The sequence below is a fragment of the Sus scrofa genome, chromosome 1 (assembly GCF_054392235.1).
Source record: "Sus scrofa isolate SSC_HxYL_T2T_F1_AM1 chromosome 1, Sscrofa_HxYL_maternal_Yorkshire_Landrace_v2.0, whole genome shotgun sequence".
NCBI lineage: Eukaryota > Metazoa > Chordata > Mammalia > Artiodactyla > Suidae > Sus > Sus scrofa.
In genome coordinates this window covers 274,449,493-274,465,960 of record NC_139383.1, presented here as the reverse complement: position 1 = coordinate 274,465,960, position 16,468 = coordinate 274,449,493, and the positions used below count along the sequence as shown (strand labels likewise).

Sequence of the window (16,468 nt, the reverse complement as noted above, 5' to 3'; positions counted from 1 at the left end):
ACAAGGAACTAGAGTGTTTCAAATATGGAAACTATCCAAGCAAGTAAAAGCAATAAACACTGGAATGTGTGTGAGAGATGGTGAAAAGCCCTGTGGGGCTTCATCAATTTGAGATCAGGGAGAATAGGATGGGCTGGGGGAGGCAGAAGAATCTATAAAACAGATTTACTTCCCCCAACACCAAAGTGTCATCACAGTGTGAATTCACAGTACTCAACACCTTTTCCCTTCCTTCTTAATTATTTTCTCCATGGGGCCAGAATCCTTACTGAAATGCCCATTGTGTCCTGGATAAGCAACTTGTCACAGTCAAGATAAGAACGCAGAAAATGAAGTTGAATACAAATCTTTTGGGCTTAAAGATAAAACAAGAGAGAAGTTCCCATTGGAGTGCAGGGGAAATAAATCTGACTAGTACCCATGAGGATGAGAATTTGATCCCTGGCCTCACTCAGTGGGTTAAAGGATCTGACATTGCCATGAGCTGTGGTATAGTCCAGCAGCTGTAGCTCCAATTTGATCCCTAGCCTGGTAAATTCCATATGCCATGGGTTCAGCCCTAAAAAGCAAAAAAAGAAAAAAAAAAAAGATTTAACAAGAGGTATACAACAACCTAATGAAACACAGGGACGCCTGGGACCCAACAGCAAAGTCCTTGACATTGCTGTCACTATGTTCACCTCCAATTTTCAAGAAGCCATCACCATCCAGGAAACACACTCCTTTCGCAAAAGCATTTTTATTTGCACAGGCACCCCTGGATTTCACCACTATCGCCCATCAATCACTCAGTTTTGGGGAGGCTGGCCTGGAAGATCTCTACCCATTCCACTTCCTTTATTTATGTGCTAGTGCACTCATGCTCAGCCACATACATAAATCACTTTAGAATATGAACAATACATATATTAAATAAATAAATTCATTAATGATAGCTTCCATAATTTATAAAGTTCATTAAGTCTTTTGGTCCCAGGAAACCTAATGGTTCTTTAGTTCAAACCTCCCTCTGCTATTAGAACCAGACTCCTTTTTCTCAGGAACACATAGTTGTTAGGAAATCGAGATCTTTTACTTAAACACTCATAGATATTCCGAAAAGCTCAAATAATGAGAAATACATAATTATTGACCATTCAATAACACATTCGAGGGAAAAATTAGCCCTAAACTTCTGTCAGAATGAGACTGTCGTCTTTTTCAGAATATGAAGCAATGCCCTTAAGACGTCCTGTTCAGGGGAAGGTAGTGTTTGGAGACTTTCATAAAAGGTTTGCTATCCAAACAAGAAAGCCCAGAAATTGACCTTGGAGGTTGCTAATAAGCACTGGTAAGAATAAGTCCTTTCTGAAAGTAGATATAATCAGAAAGATCCTAGCAGACTTTCTGAACACCTTGCCAGGTTAGACAAACTGCTTCTGTACGGCCCTTGGGAGACCAGGAAACTTCTTCACAGTCCTCCTTCTACCATACAGACACCTGGGAGGTTGGCTCACCCCAACAGTGGAATAATATTGCTGTAATCACATCCTTGGATGAGAATGTTGTGGCGGGAAATGGACTGGGGTTCTTCTGCTGTAGGCTCACATATATGTAAATGTTGACAATTTTTCATAATATTGAATTAAGAAAAATTGAGTTCTTTGAACCTATTTTGCCTGTTGATCAGAGTGAATGACATAAAGAAGAAGGATTGTATAAAATCTGAGGCGGGCCTAGGGAAGTGGGATGAGTATTTCTGACATTGAAGAGGCTGATAGAGGAGGTAGTATCCAGAGGACTGAAAAGAAGTAGATATATAAGCCTAGAATAGAATAAGTTTAAAGAGGCAATGGCTATTAATCCTCATCAAAATACGGTAAAAGTTTAAGCAAAATAAGACTAGAAGATTGTCCATCAGCTTTAATGACAAGGATAACATTGGTAATGAGGTTTTAGGTAATGAGACTTTAATGACAAGGTGACATTGGCAATGAGGTTTCAATGGAGGAATGTAAAACAAACAAGACTGTAGTGGGTTAAGGAAGCACTTGTGATTCTGTACATTAAAAATGAACAATCTTAAAAGTAAATTTAAAAACACAATCCCATCAGTAGCATCAAAATTACTTAGGAATAAACTTAACCAAGGAGGTAAAACTTATCCATTGTAAAACAAAAATGTTGGATAAAAGAAATTAAGTAAGACCCAAATACATGGAAAGACTTCATGAATAGGAAGATCATGCATTATTAAAATGTCCATAATGTACAAAGTGGTCCACAGATTCAATGTAATTTCTATAAAAGCCTTAAAGCCCAACTGTCTTTTTAAAAGAAATAGATAATTCCTAAAATTCACATAGAATTATAAAGGACCCAAAGTGTCAAAAACAATCTTAAGAATAAAAACCAAAGCTGGAGGTGTCATACCCCATGTATTGCAAATATACTACAAAGCCACAGTAATCAAAATAGTATGGTATTGGCATAAAGACAAATAGAACAAAACAGAGAACTCAGATATAAAACCAAATACATACCATCAAATAATTTTCTTTCTTTTTTTCATCTTTTAGGGCCACACCTGTGGCATATTTCCCCGGATAGGGGTCAAATCAGAGCTATAGCTGCCAGCCTACACCACAGCCATAGCAATGCCAGATCATTAACCCACTGAGCAAGGCCAGGGATTGAACTCATACCCCCATGGATACTAGCTGGGTTTGTTAGCACTGAGCTATGATGGAAACTCTCTCAACAACTAATTTTCAAAGGCATCAAGAAATATAATCAAGCATTCCCTGGTGGTGCAGCCAGTTAAGGATCCAGCATTGTCACTGATGTGGCTCATATTACTCCTATGGTGCAGGTTTGATCCCTGGCCCATGAACATTTATAGCCATGGTCAATAAATAAATAAATAAATAAATAAATAAATAAAAAGAAAAAAGAATATGCAATGAAGATAGTAGAGTCTCATCAATAAATGGTGTTGAGAAAAATGGATATCCGTGTGCAAAGGAATTAATTTGGACCTTTATTTTAAATGATTTACAAAAATCATTTTAAAATTGATAAAGATTTACATATTTGACCTAAAATATAAATCTTGGAAGAAAAGTTCTTTGATGTTAGCCCTTGATATGACACCAAAAGCACAGACAGCAAAACCAAAAACAGACAAGTGGGAACACCTCAAACTAAAAAAATTTCTACAAAGAAAATGAAACAACAGCGTGAATAAGGCTTTAGGGGATAGGAGAAATTATTTGCGAGGAAAAATGCATGATATGATGTTAATCTGCAAAAGATATAAGGAACTCCTACAACTCCATAGCAAAAAAGTGCCCAAGTAATCTGAATTTATAAATGGGCAAAGGACTTGAACAGACATTTCTCTGAAGAAGACATACAAATGGCCAATGAGTATGTGAAAAGACACTCAAAGTAGGTAATCAATAAGGGAAATGCAAATCAAAATAAAAATGAGGTAACACTTCACAACTGTTAGAATGATCATTATCAATAAACAAAGCAAAACAAAACAAATAACAAGCATTGATGAGGATGTGTAGAAATTGGAACACTTTTACAATATTGATAGGATTGCAAAATGATACAGCCCCTATGGAAAACAGGATGCAGTTTCCTCAAAGTATTAAAAACAGAACTACCACATTATCCAACAATCCAACTCCTGGGTATTAGTCCAAAAAGAACTGAAATCAGAATCTCAAGGATATATTTGTAAGCCCATGTTCATGCAGCATTTTTCACAATGTCCACCATAGGCAGACAACCTAATTATCCATTAATGAATGGGTAAAGTCAATATGGTGTATATCTACAAAGAAATACTACTCAGCCATTAAAAAACAAGGAAATTCTGTAATATATGACACCATGATAGATATCAAAGACGCCATCCTAAGTGAAATAAGCCAGTGGCAGAAGGACAAAAATTGTATGACTTCATTAATGTGAAGTAGATGAAACAGGCACATTCATAGAAACAGAAAGTAGAATGTTCGTCCTTGGGGGCTGAGAGGAGGGGCAATGAGGTATTGCTGTTCAGTTGGTAAAGAATTTGTCATATAACATGAAAAAAGTTCTAGACACTTGCTGTACAATGATTGTGCTTACCATTAATACTGTACCCTGAAATTGAATATATGTAAGAAGATAGATCTTATGTTACATGTTTTCTAACCACAATTTTTTAAAATTTTATTGGAATGTAGTTGCCTTACAAAGTTGTATTAAGTTCAGGCATAGAGCACGGTAAATCAATTATACATATATCCATTCCTTTTCAGATTCTCTTCCCATATAGGTTATTCTTTTCCCATAGAGTAACTTTCCCTGTGCTATACAGTAGGCCCTTGTTCCCCATCTATTTATATATAGTAGTATGTGTATATCAATACCCACTGCCTTTAACCCCCCATCACATTTCCCCTTTGGTAAACATAAGTTTTAACCACAATTTTTAAAAAATAATAATACAAGAGGGAAAAAAAGAAGGTCTAAATAAAAGTAGAAAAGAGGGAAAGAACCAGATAGCTCAGAAAGTGAAAGACCCTATATTTGAAAATCTTATGAAACAAGAGCTAATTACACAAACACAAATTGAGATAAGAAAGAATATATGAGCTAAGGTTTCATATCCCATCAAAATTACTTTCAGTATGAAAACCTCTTTCACTATTCAAGTTCTTCTGAGGAACCTAATACAACACAAGTTTCAGAAATAAAGATGACTCAACAGACAGCAACTTAAGAACAGGTGACAAATAGAAAGCACATATTTACCTGTGGAACTAATAGTAAATGGAGTGACGTCACCAAGATGGTGGAGGAGCAGATCCCAGCATCTACCCCTCATCCACAAAGATGAGCAACTAGACAGCTCTCCACCAACAAAAACAGCTCTTAGAGAGCTCCCGAGTCTACTTAAGAGACTTCAGGAGTTCTCCTGCAGCTCAGCGGGTTAAGGATCTGGCATTGACACTGAAGCTGCTGTGGCATGGGTTTGATCCCTGAACTGGGAACTTTCATGTGCCATGGGTGCAGCTAAAAAGAGAGAGAGAGAGAGAGAGAGAGAGAGAGAGAGAGAGAGAGAGAGAGAGAGAGAGAGAGAGAGAGAGAAGAGAGAGAGAGAGAGAGAGAGGGAGGGACGGAGAGAGAGACTTCAACAACACAATGACAAAACAAACAAAAACCTTGAGAATAAAAGCACCAAAAGGGAAGGACAAACAGCTTCATTTTGCCTGCATAAGCCCATACAATAGTCTGGCACTGCTTGGTGCCAAGGGGAACAAACCAGCGGGAAAGCATTCCCCTCTCAGGATATGGAAGAGTTGTAAGTGAGTAACTAGCTTCCCTAGCCTTTGGGGACACAAGCTGAGGATCCAGCTTCATCCAACCTAGAGATCTGCAAAGCTGAGACATATAGAGATTTCTAGGAAGAAAGAAGGAAAATCGAGGCTTGCAGAACAGCCATGCAGTAAGAGAGACCACAGTTCCCAGGGACCTGCTCTGCCAGTGACCCCAGCAGCTCTCTCTGCTGAAGAAATCCATGGCTGGCACAGCCATCAAGACCCCCTGCAAATTTCACTAAATTTTGCCCCACATGTGTTTGCACTTCCTGATGCCAGCCACTTGAGTCCCTCTCTGCTGCCCCCATCATCTCCGCCATATACAATGGAATATTGCAGTACTCTTCTCCAAGCCGAGATATGGAAAACTTAAGTGTCTATCAATGTACTTAAGGCCACTGAACTATACATTTGAAAATGGTTAAAATGGTAAAATTTATGTCAGGGGTAGTTTTTTTAAATTAGTTTTAATGGATGAATTGATAGGTGTGGCTATATGAGCACCAACTAATCAACAAATAACATTTTTTAAGTTTCACCAAAGAACTTTTATGTGAAGACCTGGACTCTTCTCTTGACCCTCTACATTCTCCCCCACGTCTTGGGAGAAGCCCCAGGCTCTGTGTATGCATTTGCCTCTGTCTCCTTAAAAATCACTAAACTAAAAAGGACTAATTATCTGGGATGCTAAGAAAACCAATGCTATGATAGCCTGGGTTTCCTTGGTCTCTACAGAGAGGTCTCAGTTCCCAGATTAGGGACTGGGCCTGGGCCACAGTGGTGAAAGTACCAAATCCTAACCTCTACACCACCAGGAAACTGTCTCTGTGGAGAGGTCTCTACTTCTCCCCAAGCAAGGTGTTTAATGGGTTCCCTGGGGTTTGTACCTGGGGAGGCTTCCTGTCTCCTTGGAGTGAAGTCACATGCAGGACAATCAGGTACTTCCAAGCCCCTACCCAATCTATCAACACCTGATGGAGCCTGAAGGTGGCAGGTGGTGGATAGTTGGGGATGAATGGATGGATCATGATTCCAGTGCCAGGGGCTACGTGGAAGGGTCACCTCTCAGGAAGGAGAAGAAAAGTGTCCACTTCGGGAATTGATAACCTTATTTCTAGGCTGAAGCAACAAGCACAGGCACTCAATATTGCAGGTATTCACACCTACCTCTGGAATCGGGCTTTTTCCTTTTCTTGGCCTGCTCTGAACATTCCCTCTACACCCCAAGCCCTCCAATACTCCTCTAGACACCAGGACAATAAGGCTGAGAAGGTGACCCTGGCAGTCACCAACACTTACCTGAGTAAGTAGCTGGTATCCTCAACTCTATATTTAGAGTATTTCTAACCTGGAGTGTTAGAAACTTTCAAACCTTCCTATCTGATACATTCATTCTTACCGAGAAGGAAAACTAATGGTCCAATTACATGCAGCATGTAAATGCCATGGTTGGACTACAAAAGGGGTTATATCATCCTTCCCGCTCTGCCTCCTGTATTTATCTGAGGGCTTCAAGCTCCTCCACACACCTTCTTTCCCTTCTCCATTCACAAAAGTGAGGGAGCATTGGCTCTGAGTGGGTGAAGCTCCAAAGGGACTGACCCTTTCATAGGAAGAGTGTTGCTTGAGGATGCTGAGGGGTAAAAGCCCAGCTTCTGTCATCCCAGAATGTCCTCCAAAATCTCCTCTGTGAGGCCTCAACTGGGCCTCAGGAAACACATCATTTAGGTCAGAATTTAGGTTTGGAAATTTTCTTTAGCACTGAAAGCTTGTCTTAAAAATTATCCTTTAAAACAAAATCTGTAAGACACATGAAAGCAGAATTTTTCTGGATAAAAAGGAAGAATTCTGGGACTCCTAAGGCTTACTGTTCACACTATGTCTCACTAGTGACATGTCCATCACACAGGAGTGTCAACCATGGGTGAGAGGAAGAATGGGACAAGAGATGTGGGAATATTTGAACCTCTGTTCTGGGGGCAGGGGGACAGGTGTCAGTGAACACAGGAGACAGATGACATGGAAAAGTGGAGGCTCAGGAATATGTAATCATCATCCTTAAACATCTGTAGACTGACTTGGTGTCTCCTCACCTCTGTGTCCCAGGACCTCTAGTGACTGCTGGCACTCAGGAAGTGCTTGATTAATTTTTAACAAATCAATAATTCCATAGGAAGGAGAAAAGCAAAATTGTGGTCATTTGTTATAACTGAAGAGAACTATATCTCATCTCTTGGGAGAGACCATGATGGAAGATAATAGAAGAAAAAGAATGTATATATGACTAGGTCACTTTGCTGCACAGCAGAAATTGGCACAGTGTTGTAAATCAACAATAATTTTTAAAATATTAAAAAACAAAAAAAGAAGGCTATTAGAAGTGTGAGGTTTAGAGTTATTGACTGATGGCTTTAACACCAAAAATACAGATGTATCTCCTTATGATTCCATGAAGTTAGAAGGCAGTGAGTTCTCTGTCTCTAGATGTATTCAAGCCAGGAGACCACTGTCAAGGCTATTCTAGGGTTCCTGCTCTGGGTGATGGTTTGGAAAGGATGATCTCTGAGTTTTCTTCTGGCTCTGAGATTATTCAGGTCTATACACATTTCTTCAGGTACCTTTTGAACACCTATTTTGTGCCAGTTTCCTGAGGTTTATATACACAAACCTATTAATTAATGTTGTTAAAGAGCAGAAATAATTAAAGTTGACATTTATCAGAAGCTCATTCTGTGCCACCTAAATTACTAACTGATTTGCGTGCATATTATGATGACCCTAACTGCTTTTTTTTTTATTATTTTTTTTTATGGCCGCACTCCCAGCATATGGAAGTTCCTGGGCCAGAGACTGAATCCAAGCCACAGCAGTGACCTACTCGGCAGTACTGGATCCCTTCTCAGCAATGACAAGAGGAAACGAGACTCACATCACTGAATTCCTCCTTCTGGGACTGACCAGTGACCCCCGAAAGCAGGTGTGGCTCTTTGCCAGCTTCCTGGCCATGTACCTGGTCAACATGGCTGGCAACTCGGTCATCATTGCAGCCATCTGGGGGGATGCTCACCTCCACACCCCCATGTACTTCTTCCTCTCCAACCTTTCTTTCGTGGACATCTGCTTTACAAATGTCATTGTGCCAAGGATGCTTGCAAACATACTGAGCAAGGGCAAGAATGTCCCCTTTGCCCAGTGCCTCACACAGATGTATTTCTTTGTGACCTGTGCAATCACTGACAGCTTCCTCCTGGCTGCCATGGCCATTGACCGCTATGTGGCCATCTGCAACCCACTGCATTACACCACAACCATGAACCCCAGGCGCTGTCTCCTGCTAGTGATCACATCCTGGCTGGTGTCCCACCTCCACTCGCTCACCCACACCATCCTCATGGCCCGCCTCTCCTTCTGTGGGCCCAACATCATCCACCACTTCTTCTGTGATGTCCAGCCACTGCTGATGCTCTCCTGCTCTGACACCTCTGTCAATGAGCTCTTGGCCTTCACAGAGGGCTCCTTTGTGATCATGAGCCCCTTCCTCTTCATCATTGTCTCTTATGTGTGTATCACCCGTGCTGTTCTGCGGGTCCCTTCTGGGAGAGGCAGGTTCAAGGTCTTCTCCACCTGTGGATCCCACCTCACAGTTGTGACACTGTACTATGGGACAGCCATTTCAGTGTACATCCGCCCCTCATCCACCTACTCAGTGACAAAGGACCGTGTGGTCACTGTCATTTATACTGTGGTAATCCCCATGCTGAACCCTTTTATCTATAGCCTTAGGAACAAGGACATGAAACACGCCTTGAGGAAGCTGGCCGGGAGAAAAGAATAAGCAATAAAGACTTTATGGGGAAGTAGTCTGAAATAACATGAGCATCTCATCCTTCATCAAATGTCTTCCCATCCATTCATTTACCTATCTTGGTATCAAATTATATTTTCTTAGTCAGTGAGTTATAAGTTAGTACACCTGTGTCCTTTCGATATGTTCTTACCATTCTTTGAGCACTTTCTTATCTCCTATCCCATCAAGATGTTCCAGAAGTTCCTGCCATAGCTCAGTGGTTAGTGAACCCAATTAGCATCCATTAGGATGTGGGTTTGATCCCTGGCCTCACTCTGTGGGTGTGCCACAGCCTGGCAGCTACAGCTCAAATTCGCCCTGCCTAGCCAGGGAACCTCTCTATGCCGTGGGTACCACCCTAAAAAGACAAAAATATTGTTCCAGACTTGTACTTTCTCTGCTCCAGTCCTAGAGTCAGTCATTTCTTTAAAATCTGGCTTCCCCACGTGGATGCCAGCTTCAGCCTACCAGACACTGATAGTACGTGCCAATTTACTCCTTGCCCATTTGGAGATCTGACTCCCCTCTCTAGGACCAACTTCACACAGATGTCCTTCTCATGTAATGTGGTGTCCCTCTCAGGTATGGGCAACCTTCTTACCATATTTAACCTCTGATTCCCCATCCTGGGTTAGCTCCTCATAGTGACACCTGTCTCTACCTGAACTCCTCCCACTGGCCTCCCTGCTCCGGGGAAGACCTCTTGCTCACTCTACATGGAATCCAACATCTCACAGCAGGTTGTCCTCATCTTGGAAACCCTCCGGCTTTGTTCAGGCTCTATCATCTTATACCTGGCTGTCCTGTGCATAGATGCTATCTGCACTCTGCCTGAACTCTGTATTAGTCTAGGTTCTGTGGAGAAACAAAACCACAAGAATACAGACACCTAGATATGAAATAAGGAACTGACTTATACGATTATGGAAGATGATCAGTCCCAAGATCTGCCATTGGCAAGTCAGAGAGACAATGGTAGAGTTCCAGTTTGAGTCTGAGTCCAAAGACAGGAGAAGACCAGTGTCCCAGCTTGAAGACAGGCTTAGAGGGCCCTCTTCCTGACTGGCTCCCTTCTCCCTTACTCAGCCTTTTTGGTCTTTCCAGGCCATCAGTGAAAACTCATGAGATACCTGTTTTGCCATCAGACTAAGACACTTGGTCTACCTCCTGTGGTGGAAAGCTGACTTCTGTCCAGACTCGCCTATCCATATTTAGCAGCACTGGGACTTGTTCATGTGTCTGGAATTGTCCTAATCTTGTTCTCTTGTCAAAGTGGAGACTGAGCTCCTCAACCATTGAAAACATTATCCTTTGTGCTTTGCAGGACAAGCTGCTCTAGTCTCCCTTTGAACTGTCACTCACCTGGTTTACAGCTCATTTGCTTAGCAGGATGGTAGACATGTCTAGAGTCTAACGGACAGTTAAGCATTTATTAACTAAATTTTTTAATCCTTTATCAGGTATTCTAATTTATACTGACTCAGAAGAATGACTTTGGGAAGGTTGCAGCCTCATATTGGATTCAATCCCTGAAACTTCCATATACCATGAATGTGGCAAAAAAGGGTGGGGGGAGGTTGGGACAAGAAGAGACAGTAACACATGACTTATGTTTACATCTTCTCATTGCCTGAGACTAAGGCAAATGGCCTCCTCCAGCTGAAACAGTAGCTGAAAGTCTGATTATAATTTGTACAGCCTGTATTCATTCTATAGGCCAACAAGGAGAATGATGACTTGATTGAGTCTTGGGTGCCCCAATCTGCAGTGTCTGCTTCATCCCACTCTGATGGACCCTTCCCCCACCCCAAGCTGGTGATCTCTCAGGAGAGATGAGGCAGTAGCATAGGTAACAGCATACCTTGTGGGGAGGGAATCTCCATGTGACTGTGGAGAGAAGCCATAACTACACGAATCCAAGGAGGTACCAAATGAATCAAATCTAAAGGTGAGCAAATTGGTAAGCAAATATGGTAAGACTTCATGTGAGAGGAAGGACAGACTCAGCAATCAAAGAGAGAGAGGCTCTGTAGATAAGTGATGAATGGCACATCAAAATTCACATGGCAGTCAGATGTTACAGACAGCAAGAATACAAGGATGTCTCTAGCCTCAGGAAGTCCTCATAGATGTTTAAATACAGGAATAGGGCTAGTCCACACAAACCTATGAATGGCAAGCTGAGGAGTTGGAATCATTTTCAATAAATGTAGCAAGGCTAATATTCCAGTCTTTCTCTGGTCACTCCAATATATTCACTCTCAGCTTGAATCATATTTGTCTATTTATAAATCCCCAGACAGATCTATTGACAGACCGAACATGCCTAACCACAAGACTGTCCTTCTGCCTTAAATGTTCTCCCGCTTGAGTCACAGGCCATCTTTTACTTATGATTTCAATAATCAGCTCAAGTAATTTCTACTTGAAATGGTTTTCTCAACCCACTCATAACCTCCTAGTCTCACACAAGCATCAATCCAATGCTTGCTATTCTGTACAATCAAGACTCCTTACACATTCTTTTTTTTCCCCTGTACAGCTGCTCGTTTTATTGGGATGGACTCAGTGTTTTTGTTTTTGTTTTTTTCCTTTTTTTTTCTACTGTACATCATGGTGACCCAGTTACACACACCTGTATACATTCATTTTTCTCATATTATCATGTTCCCTCATAAGTGACTAGACATAGTTCCCAGTGCTACATAGCAGGAAGATGGACCACTCCCTAGTGTAACTACATGGTTACATATCTCTCCCCCACTAGACTGTAAGAATAGGGACTCACTCTTATTGGTTTCTGGTGTATAGCATCTAACACAGTATTGAGTGAATCAATGAATTGAAGATTTTAATCAAAGAAGCAACATGATTAGAGGAAAAAAATCTCTCTCAGGGTAGTTTCTGACTTCCTCATTCTAAGAAGCTGATTGATGCAGTGGATGACTTATATCAGTGATGGTAGGAATGTCTTTTAAGTTTTTGCTATTTCTGGGCATTAAGGCATTCCTTTATTTTGAGTCTTAAAACACTTAGAAATACCATGTTGGTAGCATAGCAACAAGAACTAATCCAGCTTAGAATTACTTTTTAAAATCTTCAAAACATTTTCAAGAAAAAATATTGTGTATGTTGTTTATTTATTTAACAAATGGTTTTGAATGTTCACTGTGAGCCAGACTCTGCATTACATATTGGGCGGGGTGGGGGGGTGCGTCCATGAACTAAAAATAAGATACGGCCCTATCTCATTGAGCTCTGTGACCAATAGAGAGCCAGTGTGATAAGCACTACAAGAATGGGGGGTGGTGACTAAATTTATAGATGTAAAAGGTGGGCTAGCACCTTGGAGGAGAGAATCGGATGGAGCTATCCATGACATTCCTAGGTGAAGTTTCTGCATAACAGAGCAGACAAAGTGTGGACTTCAGGAGCAGGACAACCATGAATTTGAGCTTATCTGCAGTACTTCCTAACTATGTGACTTTGGGCAAGTTATTTACTGAACCTCATTTGCCTCATCTGTAAAGATCAGGACACTGCACTTGAAGAGCTGTATATAAAATGCCATGTAATTGTTCAAAAATTGTTATTATTATTAAATGAACATATTCTCTTTCTTGAGCTTAATTTATCTTCTAGGCAACCCACTCTGATACACAAGTACTAAAAAACCCATGTTATAAATGACAATCCTAAAATACAAATGGGCTAATAGTTTGACCCACATCACAACTAATCGGCTAAACAGAACCCAGGAATATTCATTCTTGGGACAATTTCCATGGTACCTCATCCCCCAAGAGACCAGGGATGGCTGCAGGTCTAGGGCTTCTCTCATTACCTATAACAACCTTTTTCAACATCACAATAAGCCACTAATTATCAGATTCAAAGAAACTTGTCACCATGGAACCTTGAGTTTCAATTGCCTTTACTCTTCTCCCAAGTTTCCTTCTTAATGAGCCCCCTGGAGATGGTAGATGGAAAGAGAGTGCCTCCTTGGGGAGAGGTTACATGAAGGGTAACCACCTCCTTCCAGATCCCTACTCTTCCTCATCATTCAAGTGAATCTGCAGAGGCCAGTGATGGTTCCTGCGGATGAGAGACAGACTTGGGCTACTCTGAAAGATTTCTTCTCTAAAGGGCAAGAGAGCAGCCTCTGAGATGACAATCACATGCACAGCTCTCAGGGGGTATCACATGCACAGCTCCCATACCAAGCCTAGAACCTTTCTTCCTTCACTCAACATGAGAGCTATACCTACGTCCCCAGCCTCACGTTCCTCCCCTCATCACCAAGGCCAATGAAGCTATGGAGGAGATGCTTGGACATTCTGATGGCCACCCCAGGGGTCACCAGCCCTTTTCTGAGTAAGTAGCCATCATCTCCCACCCCATCACTATGCCCAAGTCCTACGAATTCTGGAGTATTAGAAACTGAGAAAGCATTTTGCATAACATCTGCTTTTTATAAGTGTGAATCATAAGGCTCAGCATAGCAGAGACTACAAACTTCCAATGCCCTCTCCACACTTCTGTTTCCCCCTCCCCATTTACATAACACAGGAAGAATTTATCCCTGGAGAGTAAGACCCCTAGGAAGGAGGCTCCGCTCTGGGGATGAGACAGATGTAACTGCCCCAACACTGTCAGATGGGACCCAGCTTCTGTTGCCCCAGCCTCACCCCTGGTCATCCCCAAAGCCAGGCCTACTGTGGAAGGCTCCAGATGCTCCAGCCTCACACCAACCTCTGAATATCTTCCAAACAACATGCCCTGAGCTGACATATGGACGTGATATGGGGAGATTGTTGTATTGGGTAAATCACTCTCTGCTGAGATTCAAGATATGCTGTTTTCAACTATATCTTCATAATATTTCTTCAAGTAATATAATATGTAAAACACTAGATAGCAGAATTGCTCTGATTAACAAGAAAGGGATCTAGAGTCCCAACCATTGAGTATTCCCTTCAGGATCCCAACCTCTCCTGGGCTGGTCTCTGAGTCCCCCCAAGGAAGCATGCTGTGGAAATCTATCACATGGATAAATGCTTAAGATCACTTCCATCTCCAACAACCTTTGAGTTTACAAATGTCCCCCAATAATTTACAAGATAAAAGGAAATACATGACCATCACACAGGGAGCTTGAGCCATGCCAGCCAGTAGCTTAAAAAGGAGACCACAGCTCAGGTGGGATGATTTAATTCCAAGTCCTTTTAGGTCAGACCTGGAAGAAATGGGAAATTTCACTGAGATGATAAGCCTGGGCACATGTCCCTGTTTTCAAACATCGGAATGGTTTTCCTATTTCTTCTGAGCCCCTTGGTTGTCACTCAGTGAAAATGTCTTGAGTGAATTGTAAATCATTAAATTAAGTCATCAAAGAAAAGCATAGCCAACATCACTGTACAGAATAAAGGCAGCTAACAGAAGATACTGATACTGCCAGGCTTAGAATCCTTGGCTCTTGCATTTCATTCCAATATATAGAAAAAATCCAATTTTTATTACAAAGAACCAAGGGACACATTTAGGTGACCATGCCCTCTCTTACTAGCAATATTTCAGTAAATTTCAATGGCATAACATCTGTATTTCCGGATGGCTTCATGCTGTGAGAACTAGAAGGAGAGAAATCCCCTGAGTTGTTTAAGCCTTGAAGTTCTTTCTCTTATTCACAGAGTTCAGAGGCAAAGGATTGAATTAACCACACACCTCACTTCATAACATATTGCCAACACTAGGGCCCTTTTTAATTTTGTTGGCTTCCTCACTCGTGTATGTATTTTTATACCCCCCCTCCCCACTCCTGTTGCCTTCCTCCATTCTAATATGCTTAATGTTTAACTGTGTATGGACATGCTTGTTGATTTGTTGAATTTCTAAATACTTTAAGTTGTATAATGTGATGTTTTGATATGTGTACACACTGTGATGATCACCACTTTGTTGCGTTTTTAATTTGTATACATCTTCTTATGTTACAGAACTTATTGCTTTTCTTTCCTTTGCATTCAGATCATGGTTTTAAAGTCTAACAATGTTGCCATCAATCCTTCTAGTCAGGGAGCTCCCATTGTGGCTTGGTGGGATACGGACACAACACCATCTCTGTAAGGATGCTGGTTCAATCCCTGGCATTGCTCCATGGGTTAAGGGTCTAGAATTACCACAAGCTGCAGTGTAAGTCACAGATTCGGCTCAGATCCAGTGTTGTTGTGGTTGTGGCATAGGTCACAGGCTGCTGAAGCTCCTATTCAACCCCTGCCCTGGGAACTTCCATATGCCCCAGGTGTGGCCATAAAAACAAAAACAAAAAACAAAAAAATACTTTATCATTTGCTTCTACACAGCTGAATGGTACCCTTGGTGAGCTTCTGTCCATTTACCATCCCAGTGATGGATACTTAGATGGCCACAAATTCCCCATGACTGCAAATGAGTATGACAAAACACCATCATGCCCAAGCCTTTATTAACCTGGATGGACATTTCTCTGGGACATCCATCTAGGAACAGGGTTGATGGGTCATGAAATATTCTTCAATGTTTTATAGAATTCACCTTAAATCAGAGTTCCTGTGATGGCACAGTGGAAACAAATCTGACTAGGAACCATGAGGTTGCAGGTTTGTTCCCTGGCCTCACTGAGTTAAGGATCGGCATTGTTGTGAACTGTGGTGTGGGTGGCAGACATGGCTCGATCTGGCATTGTTGTGGCTGTGGTTGTGGTGTAGACCTGTAGCTGTAGCTCCATTAGACCCTTAGCCGGGGAACCTCCATATGCTGCAGGTGTAGCCCTAAAAAGCAAAATAAATAAATAAATAAGAATTCACTTTAAATGTATTTGGGTCTAAGGTTTTTCAAGAGGAAATTGGTTTTGGCTATCATTTCTATTTTTTGCAACTAACTAATTAATTTTACTTATATATTTATTGTTTTTTAGGGCCACACCAATGGCATATGGAAGTTCCCAGGCTAGGGTTCAAATTGGAGCTATAGTGTCCAGCCTATGCCAGAGCCACAGCAACACCAGATCTGAGTCTCATCTTCAACCTATAACGTAGGTCATGCCAACGCTGGATCCTCAATTCAATGAGTGAGGCCAGGGATCAAATCCGAGTTCTCATAGATACTAGTTGAGTTCATTACTGCTGAGCCACGATGGGAACTCCTAATGAATTAACACTTTGTTTTCCAAGAAAGACCAGTTTTGTCCTAGGTGTGCACCCTGTTGGTCTTTTGTCACTGT

At 41.5% G+C, this 16,468-nt stretch overlaps 1 protein-coding gene and 1 long non-coding RNA gene across 2 annotated transcripts in view; one reads left to right on the top strand and one right to left on the bottom strand.

The window, feature by feature from the left end:
• Positions 1-16,468, bottom strand: part of LOC146407209 (uncharacterized) — a 266,633-nt gene that overhangs the window by 35,348 nt on the left and 214,817 nt on the right. The gene's annotated exons all lie outside the window — the stretch shown is intronic.
• Positions 8,176-10,706, top strand: LOC100525381 (olfactory receptor 1L4-like). Its single transcript, XM_085012537.1, has one exon. It carries the CDS (start codon positions 8,266-8,268, stop codon positions 9,193-9,195), a length of 930 nt encoding a protein of 309 aa, XP_084868663.1. The 5' UTR covers positions 8,176-8,265; the 3' UTR covers positions 9,196-10,706.